The sequence below is a fragment of the Osmia bicornis genome, chromosome 1 (assembly GCF_907164935.1).
Source record: "Osmia bicornis bicornis chromosome 1, iOsmBic2.1, whole genome shotgun sequence".
NCBI classification, from domain to species: domain Eukaryota; kingdom Metazoa; phylum Arthropoda; class Insecta; order Hymenoptera; family Megachilidae; genus Osmia; species Osmia bicornis.
In genome coordinates this window covers 977432-992425 of record NC_060216.1, presented here as the reverse complement: position 1 = coordinate 992425, position 14994 = coordinate 977432, and the positions used below count along the sequence as shown (strand labels likewise).

The 14994-nt window shown below is 38.8% G+C and overlaps 2 protein-coding genes and 1 pseudogene across 2 annotated transcripts; 2 read left to right on the top strand and 1 right to left on the bottom strand.

Moving 5' to 3' along the window:
- The first annotated feature begins 3815 nt into the window (after window positions 1–3815).
- Window positions 3816–4589, top strand: LOC123988185 (secreted RxLR effector protein 161-like). The gene has a single exon (XM_046287306.1). It carries the CDS (start codon window positions 3816–3818, stop codon window positions 4587–4589), a length of 774 nt encoding a protein of 257 aa, XP_046143262.1.
- Window positions 4590–4822: 233 nt separating this feature from the next.
- Window positions 4823–7857, bottom strand: LOC114882587 (annotated as a pseudogene).
- Window positions 7858–8547: 690 nt separating this feature from the next.
- On the top strand, window positions 8548–9399 carry LOC114881669. Its single transcript, XM_029198511.2, has one exon. It carries the CDS (start codon window positions 8548–8550, stop codon window positions 9397–9399), a length of 852 nt encoding a protein of 283 aa, XP_029054344.1.
- The last annotated feature ends 5595 nt before the right edge of the window (window positions 9400–14994 follow it).

Genomic DNA, 14994 nt, shown 5'->3' with positions numbered 1-14994 from the left:
TAAATTTTATAATAGGCAACAGTAAATAAAATAATCTTAAATAACAATAACAATAAAATAACAAAAATATCACTTTGGCAATTATTTTCAGGAACTAAAAATATAAACTTCTTATGTAAATAGAAAAATTGAGTATTAAGTGAAGAGATTTGCGTTTCCCGCCATGACGGGGACGCCGGTCCGCGCCTCGTTCGTAGTAGTTTGCTGCTACTTTCACTACGTATGTTTATCCGCGCAAGATGCATATACACGCAGTTCTATTTTCGTATTCTAAACGTATAATACTTTCTACCGTTATATTATATATTAGTGTGTAAGGTTCATTTATATTATATTAGTGTGTAATTAAACTTTATTCCTTTTATTTTACTTTACAACGGTTATGGGCCCAGGGACGCAGAAAGGTGAATGATAACCTATAAACACGCCACGTGGTAGCACGCACATGTTCGGTGAGTCAAATCATTGCTAACTTAAAATAAAAAAATTAGACATAGAGAACAATGACTGACAACGATAAGTTACTAAATCTACAAATTGCGAAATTATCAGACGATAATTACCGAACATGGAAAATAGAGATGAAGTGGTACCTCAAGGGCAAAGGCCTGTTAGACCACGTGCTAAGAAAGGTTGAATTAGATGAAAGGGCCACACCTGAACAGAGGAAAGCTCATCAAACGAATGATGATAAAACAATAGCAGCCATAGGACTGCACATTGAACCAAATCAGCAAGTCCATATTGAAGATTGCACAAGTGCCTACGATGCATGGAAAGCTTTAGAACAAGTGCACCAGCCTACGTCTAGAGTAAGGATATTACAATTGAAGAAACAGCTTTACCAATCTAAAATGAAGGAGGATGAGTCAATGTCATCATACGTGTCTAGAATTAAGATTTTGGTCAAAAACCTCAAGGAAGCAGGTTGTGACGTTAAAGATGACGACACTGCATATATTCTATTAGCTGGTTTACCAGATGATTATGAAAATTTGAACATGTCTTTGGCCAATTTGCCAGATGATCAATTTACCTCATCAGAAGTGACAAAGGTGCTACTAACTGAATTTGATAGGCGCAAATCCAGATGCACCAATGGCAGTGAAGACCACAAGGAAGCATTGAGTCTGGGGAAAGGGCCAAAACAAGCAGTGCATCAGAATACACACACGTTAAACAGACCAAGACCTCCCTTTTGCTCACATTGCAAGAAAACAGGGCACAGTGCAAAGAATTGTTGGTCAAAAAATAGAGCCAAGAATCAGAGCTCCCATCAAAAGCATAATTATCATAAGAAGGAAAATAATGAAGGGTTTCTAGTGTCATTAAACAATATAGACATGGAAGACACATGGATACTTGACAGCGGTTGTACACACCATGTATGTAAACGGAAAGATTGGTTTGTAACCTTCAAAGAAACTCGACTAGAACCAATCAACACAGCTGCTGAGGCCACCGATCAAAAGAGTTTTACACTAGAAGCAGAAGGAATCGGTGACATTATAATAAAAACATTTGTTGGAAGCAGAACACATGAAATAACTCTACATAATGTATTCTACGTGCCTCGCATTAGGAAAAACCTAATGTCTGTTTCCCAAATTGAACGAAGAGCAAAAGAAATAATCTTTGAAAATGGAAAAGCAAGAATACATGATACAAGGAAAAGAAGGGAACTTATGTGTATAGCAGACAGAAAAAATGATTTGTATATAGTTCGTGCAAGAACCCTTATAAATCAAACAAGATCATTGGAATCTCATAACTTAACTGCAAAAGGCAGCACCCTTTGGCATCACAGGTTCTGTCACATAAACAAGAAAACGATAGAAAAAACGGCAAGTCAAGTTCGTGGACTAGAGAACACGACAATCAATGAAGAAGCATGTGAAGACTGTTACATCGGTAAGTCTACAAAAATGCCTTGTCGAAAAATTGGACACAGACAATCACAAGACGTCTGCGAACTAATCCATTCCGACATTTGCGGACCCATGCCGGTCAATTCATTAAGCGAAAAGCGATACTTTGCAACATTCGTTGACGACTACTCAAAACATATCACGGTTGCCTTCCTCAAATCAAAAGATGAAGTCAAACATCACATCAGAAAGTATATAGCCAGCGTGGAACTTGAAACAGGAAAAAAGGTTAAAAGGTTCCGATCAGACAACGGAAGAGAGTATTGCAACGAAGATTTAAAAAATTACTTCGATGAAAAGGGGATAAAACACGAAAGATCGAATGTCGAGACCCCGCAAATGAACGGAATAGCCGAACGCGTCAACAGGACGTTGCTCGATCTCACAAGATCAATGTTAAAGTCTGCCAAATTGCCGCCGAAGTTCTGGGCGGAAGCTGTTGCTGCAGCGGCCTATGTTAAAAACCGAGTGGCTCACTCTTCAAATGCAAACAAAATCCCACTCACGATCTGGTCAGGAAGGACTCCAAGCGTAAGGCACCTGAAAGCATACGGGTCTTTAGCCTACGCTCACCTACCGAAACAAGGGCAGAGAAAATTAGATGACAGAGCAATTCCATGTGTACTAGTCGGATATGGGACACAAACGAAGGGCTACCGCCTATGGTGTCCAAAAAGACGAGACGTAATTGTGACAAAGCACGTACGCTTCATAGAAAATAAGATGGGATACGAGTGGTTGCATCGTGAAGAAGCTAGCGATGAATACAACGCCCATGCATATAATGATATTTGGTCAGAAGACGAAGAAATCCAGACTGAAACGAAGATCTCTGACACAGAAGAAGCGGCCAAGCTAAAAACCCCGATCAGAGTCGATCATCCGACCGACGAGATAGTGGGGGTAGGAAACACTAAATCAGCAAAAAGACCCGGTAGACCGAAGAAAGTCATAAGAAACCCATATGGAAGAAAAGGGAAACCTAACCCTCGAACGGATTCCGTGACTAACTCGGAAGAAAAAGGAAGGAAACCCAGCTCTCAATCAGATTCTGCGACTAACTCGGAAGAAGAGGATAGACAAAGCATAGAATTAAACCTCATGGAGATCGCAGAACCGAACACTTTGGACGAAGCCTTGTCTTCGCCCCAAGCGGACCAATGGGAAAAGGCCATGAAGGATGAAATGGACAGTCATGCACAGCGCAAAACCTAGGTAACCGTAAACAGCGTGCCAGCTGAGCGAAAAGTCATAGGTAGTAAGTGGGTTTATAAATTGAAGAAGGACGGTGAAGGTAACATACTTAGATACAAAGCTAGATTAGTTGCGCAGGGATTTTCCCAACAAAAGGGGGTTGACTACCATGAAACTTATGCGCCAGTAGCTAGTTTTTCAATAATACGTTTGTTATTAGCTATTTCCAGTTCCTTCGGTTGGTACACCAGGCAGCTGGATATAAAATGTGCCTACCTTTATGGAAAACTCGAGGAGGAGATATTTATGAAACTAGCTCCGTCAAGCAAGGATGAAGAGGAAAGAATAGTGAGGTTAAACAAACCCATTTATGGACTCAAGCAATCGGGTAGAAATTGGAATGTTGAACTGGATAATTTCTTTGCCGAACAAAGGTTTGATAGATTACGTTCATCAAATTGCGTTTATATAAAAGGGCACTGGACTATAGCCGTAATCTATGTAGATGATATTTTCGTGTTTGCAAGAGATTCAACATCAATAGACAATTTCGTTAAAGTCATCAATACAAAATATGAAACCAAAGACCTCGGGGAAATCAATTATGCGTTAGGTGTTAAAATAGAAAGAAACGATAACTCGATTACATTAAGTCAGATACCGTATATAGAATCCTTATTACATAAATATAATATGCAAGAGTGTAGAGGTGCTGCGACACCATTGGAACCCGGGTTAAAACTCTCAAAGATTATGCCCTCAGATCAATTAGACGAAAAGAGAAAGACAGCCTACCGAGAATTAATCGGGTCATTAATGTATATAGCATTGCGTAGCAGACCAGACATCCTATTCGCCGTAACGAAGCTGTCGCAATTCAATTCATGTCCAAGCGAAACACACTGGATTCAAGCTAAACATGTCTTGCGTTACCTGAGCAGAACAGTTGATTACGTTATACGTTATAACACAAATGAAAAACCTGAAATCAGAATATTTTGCGACGCGGACTGGGCTGGCGACCAGGACGATCGCCACTCCTTTACGGGCATGGTTGTAATGATAGGGCCTAACATTGTACAATGGATATCTTCCAAGCAAAAATGCATATCCATGTCGACTATGGAAGCAGAATATGTCGCTTTAGCGTCCGCGGTAAAAGAAGCGAAATGGCTGAAGATGCTCTTAAGCGAATTAAAATTATATGATTCTCTTTTAGGAATTAGTAATGTATACTGCGACAATAAATCAGCGATAGAATTCTCAAAAAGCCGCGTAGAGAATTCGCGAACTAAACATATAGACATAGCATACCATGTAGTAAGAGAGGAACTAGAAAAGAAATCTATTAGATTATCTTACGTTAGCTCAAACGAGAATGTAGCAGACATAATGACGAAGAATTTAAAATGTATAGCTCATAAAAATTGCACTGAGAGATTGGGAATCGCAAAAGTGGGGGACTGAAGAGATTTGCGTTTCCCGCCATGACGGGGACGCCGGTCCGCGCCTCGTTCGTAGTAGTTTGCTGCTACTTTCACTACGTATGTTTATCCGCGCAAGATGCATATACACGCAGTTCTATTTTCGTATTCTAAACGTATAATACTTTCTACCGTTATATTATATATTAGTGTGTAAGGTTCATTTATATTATATTAGTGTGTAATTAAACTTTATTCCTTTTATTTTACTTTACATTAAGTTTTGAACTAATAATAAATATTCTTAAATAATATTAGTAATGAAATGTAACAAAACTTACTTTGACATTCTCCTGAATTGCTAGTAGAACGTTAAATCTTGTGTGAAATAGCTTTTAATAACAAAAATATAAGAAATATAAATACATGAAAATTTAACAAAATTTAAAAACAAAGGTCATTGAAAATCTAATTTCTGTTAAAAGTTTTTAATTTGCGATTTTTAGAAATGGTGTTTGTATGTATTTCTAATTGACTATTATTTACAGTTTTTACATAATCATTTAATAAAATATTTGAAAAAATTGATAATAATTTAAACAAGATACTGTGGTAATTTTTACCACAAATACATGTATCTGAAAATGATAAATAGTGAATATCTGATTGAATACTAATGTGTGTTAATTTAAGTAAAATATGTCTATGGTTTTCAGAATGCAAAAATTGGGACTCTAAATTGGCATCATTTATTATGGCTTCCATTATTGCATATATATGTGTAAATGAGGCTACCACTTCTTCAGTTGGAACAGAAAGGCCTCCTCTTTGTAAGTGATCAAAATATGTATTATTTAAAGTTGTACCTTTATCCTTCACAACTAATAACTGGCAGATGTTACAATTTAATTTTTTAGCAACTGCATGGGACCCATAGCCAGCTATATATAGCATGACTGAATCATCTATAACACAATTGGACAAGTAATCAGTATCAAATATTTCCTGAAAAGAAGTTACATCAATGGAAAGATCATGAAGATCATCACCACTTACATCACAAATCTGAAATTTATCTTTAATGTCAGTGAAAGAAAACGAAGCTGCCGATTTTGTAAATATATGTTTTAATCTAATTTTTTTCTCTGCATGAAGTGCTTCATTATATGAAATATGATAATTACAACCGGATAGAAGTCGGTAATTTCCAAATCGTTTTTCTAATTTTTCTGTAGTAAATTTTCCTGGTAAAAGATATGATATATCAAAATTTTGAAAGCAGTATTCTATAAGTAATAAAAGAACTGTTGTACTTTGATGTAGCGCTGTAAAAGTAGCAGTTGTCAAATGCCCGTTCGTTTCTACAGTTCGCCAACAGTTTAACCAGGTTACAAATTTTTTCAAAAATTGACATCTACAATCATTAATATTCAAAATTGGTTTACTAAATTCATTTCTTTTTTTGTTCCCTTTTATACTACTAGTATTATTTACAATGTCCCACCAGTTGCGAAATATTTCCAAAAAATGTGCCGTATTAATATAATTAAAAGCTTTCAAACCTGCTATTGTAGAATGATCGAAAATATTATCGACGAGGGAAACCTTTTGCCGATCAAAATTACTAGGATATAATGATTTGAAATTTAATTTATAAGCTTTCTTAATAACCAAATGTTTCTCCAGATTGTAAACCGTACGTAAATCGTTAAAATGAGCTAATTGTAATTCGTTTGTAAAAAAGTTAGGAAAATGAAAAGTTTGATCAATATTTTTTAAATTTAACCAATTATTTCTTATATTTTTGAGTATGTGAACGAAATCAAAAGAAAGAAAAATTGTTTTATTGGGTTGTGAAGGATTTGGAAAACTTATACCATTATCAGATAATTTAGAAAACAAAGTTCTATTAATTCTGTGGTTATCTGTCACAATGCAAATGACTTCAAAACCACATTTTTGAACCGATTCTATGATTTTGTAAACAATTGGTATCATTTCATTTCCGGTAATATTATAAACTGGTAATAATTTAACGATTTCAGAAAAATTTCCAAAAGCTGAAGTTATCATGAACGCTAAAATCGTTTTTGCTAACTCGGTCGTATTTGTAGCGCAGCCTGCGAGTTTATTTGATTTATACTGTAATTTTGAACTAATATAAATTTCATCAATTAATAAAATTACTACTTTTTCTCTAGTTGTTAAATTTGCTGATGTATTAAAAAGATAATGCTCGTTTTTTATATCATTGTCGGGTGAAACAGTTATATTAGATGATAAATATTGTAAATAGCGTTTGTGAGGTAAAATAAAAAAACTTCTTAATAAATTATACGCAGCCGACGATTGGCTATATAATGAGAAGGCCATAATAATGGTGCATGAACTGTATCTATTTTTTTTAGCTTTAATTTGTCTAATTTGATCTATTACTATTTCAAGATTTTTAGTGTAAGCAAATTCAGTTGATTCAGCAATGATATATGCTTTATTAAGTTCTTCTAGAGACTTCTCTAGATGCTTTTCAATAAGACATACATCAGTAATAGAATGTGTAGCATGTGTTACCTTAACTTTATATCTAGTTAATATATTCTGAAGTTGGGACCACCTAGACAATTTCTGATCTATGGGCAGTACCCACTTTAAATCAGTAAATGATAATTTATTACCTTCTTCACAAATTTCTAGCGTCATGTCATCAGCAATCACGATCTGTGTTGAAACTGTCAAAAAATCAGAATCATTATTTACAAGCATATAAAAATAAATTTTTGAAGTGGTTACTTTAATGTTCCAACAATTAGCAATTATAAGCTTTACTTTATAAGTATTCACTAATTCTGTATAGTTATTAATTAAATCAAATTCAATAAATTGTTTAACTAAATTGTCGTTATTGTTAATAATTCTTTCCTGACGCTCTGCAGGATCTTTCCTCTGTGGTAGCACATGTTTTGTTAGATATGAAGGTGAATTAGGAAAAATAGAAGGCACTGCATCCGTAATAAGCCTTGGACATCTCAACAAAACATTTTCCAGTACACCAGTAGGAGATAAAATACTCTGATACCTTTCAATATCAGTTTCTGCAAAATGCAGACTGCATACTGCAGAATATTTTGTTGGTGTCTAATTTTTACGAGGAATAGCAGCTATCCATTTTTTCCGTAATTCCTCATCTTTAGGTAGCAAAAATATTGAAGTATAATTGTTATCTTTTAAAGTGCTGTCATAATTTCCCTTACAATTGGGAACACAGCAACGCCGTGGCATTATTAATTAATAAATTTAATATGAAATTTGTAAAAAACTTTATATATAATAAATATGACGTTGTAATTATAAAAATTTATATATATAATATACATATATGATAATATTGTTAATATTTATTTGAAATATATTGAAAAGACTATAAATTCTATTAAATGAAAATGCTACACACAAAAAAGGAGCCGAGGAATTAATATAAATAAATAAACTTTATCTGTATTATTGTACTTATCTTTATTATTATTATTTAAGAGGCTTTATGTTGCTACAGATGACGTATACATATATATATTCTTGAAAAATAAGCGGGAAATTAAACGGCCGGTAGATGGAACTCGTGTAGCCGGGAGTCTGATGATGGTGGGAGGCTGGGAGTCCGGGAGGCACTCTGATATATTCAGAGTGTTGATATATTCAGATCAGACTCCCGCGGTGTTGCCATTTTTCCTTCAGCACGGCTAGTACTAGAGTCGGCTGTGAGACGTACGCTACATAGTGTAGCGGCGCCCTCCGTTAGTCACTAGATTTATGATGCCTTCAAGTTGGCAGTATCACGTCTAGGCTAAGCTAGTACATACGAATCTATGTTATACATATTCAATATATAGAGAAGATAAAGGAACAAGGAAGTAAAAAGTATTCTCGCAACACGTGCTAGTTATTTAACCTTTTTCTGAATAACTCCGCTACATATTGGTGCCGAAACCCGCCGCATAATAAAAATGAAACCCGAGGGCAGCGAACATACGGCGGAAGTAAACGCCAGTGACTTCCGAAGCGTAAAACTTCCAACTTTCTGGAAGGATGATTCGAAGCTGTGGTTCGCCATGTTGGAGAAAGAATTCGCAGCATACGGGATAAAATCTGACGCGGTAAAGTGCGCGTCCGTTCTCCGTCATCTAGACAGTAACACGGTAAGAGTTGTGGCAGATATAATTTCAGCCCCGGACGGCGACGACTCATACAATAGGGTGAAAGAAGCCCTCATAGACAGATTAGCGTCGTCGGAAGAGACGCAACTACGCCAATTATTCAGCGGCATTGAGCTGAACGGTCGGAAACCTTCCGAACTCCTAAGGGAGATGCAACTGCTCTCTGGAACGAAGGTAAGCGGAAAAGCGTTACAAACCCTTTGGTTACAAAGACTGCCCACGCGCATCCAGGAGATCTTGGTCGTGATGGACGACGTGCCTTTGGATAAGCTGGCCATTTTGGCTGACAAGACTATAGAACGGTCTTTCTCCGAACCGGCGGCCATCGCGGAATGCGAAGCAAACATTCCCGCCAACGCATCCGCACGTGAACAAAGTGCGGAAATAGCCGCGCTCACTCGAAAATTGAGCGAACTGGAATCGTTGGTACGAAATAGTTTCAACAGACGACCCAGAAACCGCAGCCGCCCACGGTATTTTAGGGGTCGCAGTAACTCCCGCAATCGAAGTGGCGACCGAAGTTACAGGCAAGGACAACAGGACTTCTGTTATTTCCACAGGAGATTTAAAGAAAGATCCTTCAGATGCGTTCAGCCCTGTAATTGGACCGGACAGGACGCTCGCAGCAACAAGGAAAACTAAAATCGTCGCCGAAAATAGAGACGGTTATCGACGACGAGCCAAAGCAAAATCGTCTCATCATCACCGACAGAGAGACGAGAATCCCTTTCTTGATTGATACCGGCGCGGACATATCTGTGGTCCCAAACACACGCAGACGACATTGCACCCCAACAACTTACAAACTATATGCAGCCAACGGGTCAACAATAAACACATACGGTAACAAAGCCATAATCGTATCTTTGGGTCTCCGCAGGCAATTCCCATGGAAATTCTTGATGGCTGACGTGAGTAAGGCAATCATTGGCGCAGATTTTCTCAAACATTACAATCTACTGGTCGATTTAAACAGGCGAAGGTTAGTAGATCCAAATACTACACTATTTAACACTGGTACTCTAATAAAATTAAAAACGCCAACCATATCAACCACAGATAGCAGCCATAAATACCAAACACTACTAAAAGAATTTCCAGAAATCACAAAAGCTCAAAATACAGCTGCGCCAGAACAGGAAGTCTGCCATTACATAACCACACGAGGCCCACCCATAGCTGAAAAAGCACGTCGTCTGCCACCAGACAAACTGGAAGCTGCAAAAAGGGAATTCCAATGGATGTTAAAGGAAAACATTGTACAACCATCAAAAAGCCAATGGGTAAGCCCAGTGCATTTGGTACGCAAGAAATCTGGGGAGTGGAGAGTCTGCGGTGATTACCGCAGGCTGAACAACATAACTATACCAGATAAATATCCACTACCTCACATTCAGGACATCGTACAGGATTTCAGAAACGCAAAGGTATTCACTGTTATTGATCTTATGAGAGCGTACCACCAGATCCCACTCTCAGAGGAGGATCGACCGAAAACCGCAGTCATCACTCCATTTGGTCTGTACGAATACAGGGTAATGCCCTTTGGGCTGTGTAACGCGGCCCAAACCTTTCAAAGAAAGATGGACAGTGTTTTAAGAGATCTGGATTTTTGTAGATGCTATATCGACGATATAATCGTAGCTTCCAAAGACGCTCAGGAGCATGAACTACACCTCAGAACTCTATTTAGGAGGCTCCGAGAACACGGATTAACAATTAATGTAAATAAATGCCAATTTGCCAAAGATACCGTAAAATACCTAGGATGCAACGTCAGTAACGAAGGAGTGTCACCGTTGGACGAACGCGTGAAGACAATTCGCGAATACCCAAAACCCAGAACAATTAAAGATCTCAAACGGTTTTTGGGAATAATTAACTTCTACCGCAGGTTCCTGCCAAAAGCCGGCGAGGCTCAAATACCACTAAATCAAATGACAGTAGGGTATCAGAAGAGAGACAAGAAAGTGATCAGATGGACGAGCGCAGCCGAAGAAGCATTTAGATTGTGCAAAGAACAAATGGCAAACGCCGTATCGTTGCAGTACCCCAGACCGGAGGCACAACTAGCTCTAAAGACAGACGCTTCAGATACAGCGATCGGAGCAGTGCTGGAACAATGTAATAATGGTGCATGGGAACCGTTAGGTTTCTTCTCCAGGAAACTGGAGAGAGCTCAGCAAAAATATAGCACCTATGATCGCGAGTTGCTCGCCGTTTATAAAGGCCTAAAATACTTTCGACACTGGGCCGAAGGAAAAAACCTCACAATTAAAACAGATCACAAGCCCTTGGTGTACGCCTTCCAACAAAAGGCCGATAAAGCTACACCACGCCAGCAAAGATATCTAGATTTCATCGGACAATATACTACGCACATTGAATACATACGAGGAAAAAACAATATTATAGCTGACTCGCTTTCTCGCATCGAGGCATTGGACCTACCTGTGTTAGTCTCCACTGATGAGATCGCGCTGGAACAAGAACGTGATCAAGAGCTACAAGACATCCTAAAAGAACCAACGGCGTTAAATAAATGGAATCTGCAACGCATTCATGTCGATGGTACAAATATGCAAATATATTGCGACAAGTACAATAATAGTATTAGGCCATACATCCCTTTAGCGTTAAGAAGGAGAATATTCAATGCGGTGCATAACCTTTCACATCCAAGCGGTCGTAACACACGAAGGACAATTTGCAAAAGTTTCGTGTGGCCGCACATGAAAAAACAAATAGCCGAATGGGCACGCACATGTTTAGCATGCCAACGTAGTAAAATTCAACGCCACATCAGGAAGGATCCAAAAAACATTGAAATTCCACCGGGACGATTCGATCACATACACATCGATATCGTCGGACCACTCCCACCTTCCAAAGGGTTCCGATATTGTCTCACCATCATTGACCGGTTTACACGCTGGCCCGAAGCAGTACCCGTGGCAGAGATTTCCGCGGACACCATCGCAACAGCAGTCTACAGTACCTGGATAGCCAGATTTGGAACACCCCTCACAATTACAACCGATCAAGGTACGCAATTTGAATCCCAATTATTCACGTCACTTACAAGGCTTTTAGGTTGCAATAAAATCCGAACGACAGCCTACCATCCTGCCGCCAATGGCATGATAGAAAGATGGCACCGGTCTCTAAAAGCAGCCATTACTTGTCATAATAATCCGGAATGGGCCGAAGTTTTACCCACCGTGCTACTTGGTCTGCGCACAAGCTACAAAGAAGACATCAAAGCAACCGCAGCAGAGATGCTGTACGGTGCAGCCATCCGACTGCCATGTGAATTTCTCTCACAGAACTACCTAGAAGACTGCACGGAACCTGAAAACTTCATCAATAAATTCAGACAATATATTCAGCAGATTAAACCGGTACCGACTGCACACCACGGTAAAAGAAAAGTTTTCGTGCATAGGTCAATTTATGAATGTACTCATGTTTTTCTTAGAGTAGACGGTCAAAAAAGACCATTAGAGTCACCATACGAGGGGCCATTCGAAGTATTAGACAGACTGTCGGACGATGTTTTTCGTATTAATTATAAAGGAAAGCCAAATAATGTAACAATTGAAAGACTGAAGCCCGCGTTTATAGAAGCGACGGACGATCAAAATAGAGTAACGCCAAAAACGTATGTACGCAAGGCTGTGAGATTCGCGGTTTGAAACTTATAAATAATATAGTTTAAACGTTTAAAAATTTTAAATTTATAAGAATATTAGATAAGATGTTAAATGTATATTTAAACCGCTAGGAGGGGAGTATGTGTAGCGGCGCCCTCCGTTAGTCACTAGATTTATGATGCCTTCAAGTTGGCAGTATCACGTCTAGGCTAAGCTAGTACATACGAATCTATGTTATACATATTCAATATATAGAGAAGATAAAGGAACAAGGAAGTAAAAAGTATTCTCGCAACACGTGCTAGTTATTTAACCTTTTTCTGAATAACTCCGCTACAATAGCCACGAACGTGCAGTCATCTAACGGTTGGGAGCGGTAGTTAGGAAGTAGCGGGCATAGGCTCAGAGCGCTGAGCGCTCAACATATTTTTACGTACTTTTACGCGGATATAATATCATTTTTATTAAAATACTATAGCCAATGTCACTCCAGAGAAGGCAAGGAAGCTACTGTTAAAATTTGGTATCAATCGGGTAAGTAGTTTGTAACGTTTAGGTCTTTCGCTACTTATGCGAAGGAGAAGATACCGCGAGTGGTACGAGCGTACGATTTCCCCTACGCGTCTCAAGGAGTGGTTCGCGTTCGCTGCGCGTTCGCGAAGGCAGAAGGAACGGTGAAGTCAGTAACGAGACGTAAGTTTGCGGTGTAAAAAAAGGAAATATCGATTTATTCAGAAAGACGGTGATTGAAGTATGGCAAAATAGCCGATCACAGAATGGTAGTAGCACCGCAAATATTATGGCAGTTTACGCGTTCAACAATCAACGGAACGCAATTCTCATCTAATAGATGTTCAATAGACGCGCAGATTATGTAAATATAATATACAACGAACTTGACTAGATTGATCGTCAATAAGCACGCAGATCGGATTCACACGAATCGAAAGTGTAAAAAAAAAAATGGTAACGCAAAAGAAAAGATTTCAACCAGTCGAGCGACTTTAACGCGACCCAACAACTCAGTCTTCTTTTAATACGGAAAAATGACTGGTTGAATAACGCATTTAAATCTCACGGAATAATTATAATAGAATATAAAGTAATATAAGAAAATATAACGTAAAGAAAAATCTCAACCAGTCGAGCGACTTTAACGCGACTCAAAAAACTCAGTCTTCATTTATACGGAAAAATGACTGGTTGAATAACGCATTTTAAGAAATATGAGAAAATATATGAAAAGAATAACGCAAAGTATCCGAACGCAAAATCGTGACCCTGCTCGGAATGCGAAAAGTAATATAGACACAACGGTTACAAAATTTCGTTGGTCGTCTACGATTCAAACGTCTTTCGCCAAGGACGAGTTATTGTTCGCTCGATTTGTTTCGGAAACATATACCGAAATCACGACGCACGAAGGTCGCGTGATCGTGGAGCGCGTAGGCAAGAGAGGAACGTTTGAATTTATTAACCGTGCAGCGAAATATTAACTTTTACGCGTCTCTTAAATCGCAGAATGGCGAGCCAGTGGATTCCGAGGATACTTCCGGTTCAGCAAGGTTTTCACCTGCGAACCTCAGATCGACAGGGGCACTGACTTCACGATTTCAGTCACAATCAAAGGATGAGAAAGTCGCGCACTAAGTCCCGACCCTCGACTCCTTTGCAGACTGAAATACGTGTATTTAAGAGAATCCGCTAACCGTGGATTTGCCGGAATCCGTCAACGTTCTTCCTGGAGTACGAAGTGTACTCAAGGAAGAAATTAAGACTGCCAAGAGCGAGATCACGGCCCTCCAAATTGCAATGTAAAATTGCCAGAACACAAGCAAAACGGGGATGGCTCGACTAGGTTTCCCTAGGAGTCAACGTCGTCTTGGATATGCCTGTGTAGGGCGATGTTTCGAGGGTGCTGAGTCCCAAGATAGAAGGCCACTACTTAATGAAAGGGAGGTGTCCAAGCTCGGGCTCTAGTCACGACTTGCTGGATCGCAATCTTTAGACGGTTGTCTCTTGGAAGAGAGCCGTAGGTGAAAGCGTCCGTTCTGCTTGTCGTTTGGGACCAGAGTGTCGATCGATGGATCGACACTGAGCTCCTTCGATCCGGCGTTCGAAGGAGGGGATCCGCGCACGCGCTCCACTTAGAAAAATAAGTAGGGATAGCACATACCATCGCTATAGTTCCGATCTCCCAAGAAAAATCTATACTACTTGTTTTATACTATGTGACTGTACGAATGTACGGTTACATATACCCCCCTCTCGGATCAACAGCGTTGGTAGGTACTAATGAACGCGACACTCACTCACACACGCATACCAAAAGAAACTAAAAATGAACTATACTTATATATATAGAAAAAAATATAACTTTCGCTTGTAACAAAAATCGTAAAAATAAATATCTTTGGCTTGGCCCCCAAAAAAAAATGAAATAAACAATATCTCTGTTAATTTCCACATACACTCACATTCTTACACTCACTTATTCTAAGTAAACGCAATGTCTGCAAAATACGCCCCGCATCGGCAGATAATAGAAAAAATAAAAAAATATACTCAAGGCTGTTCGTAACCC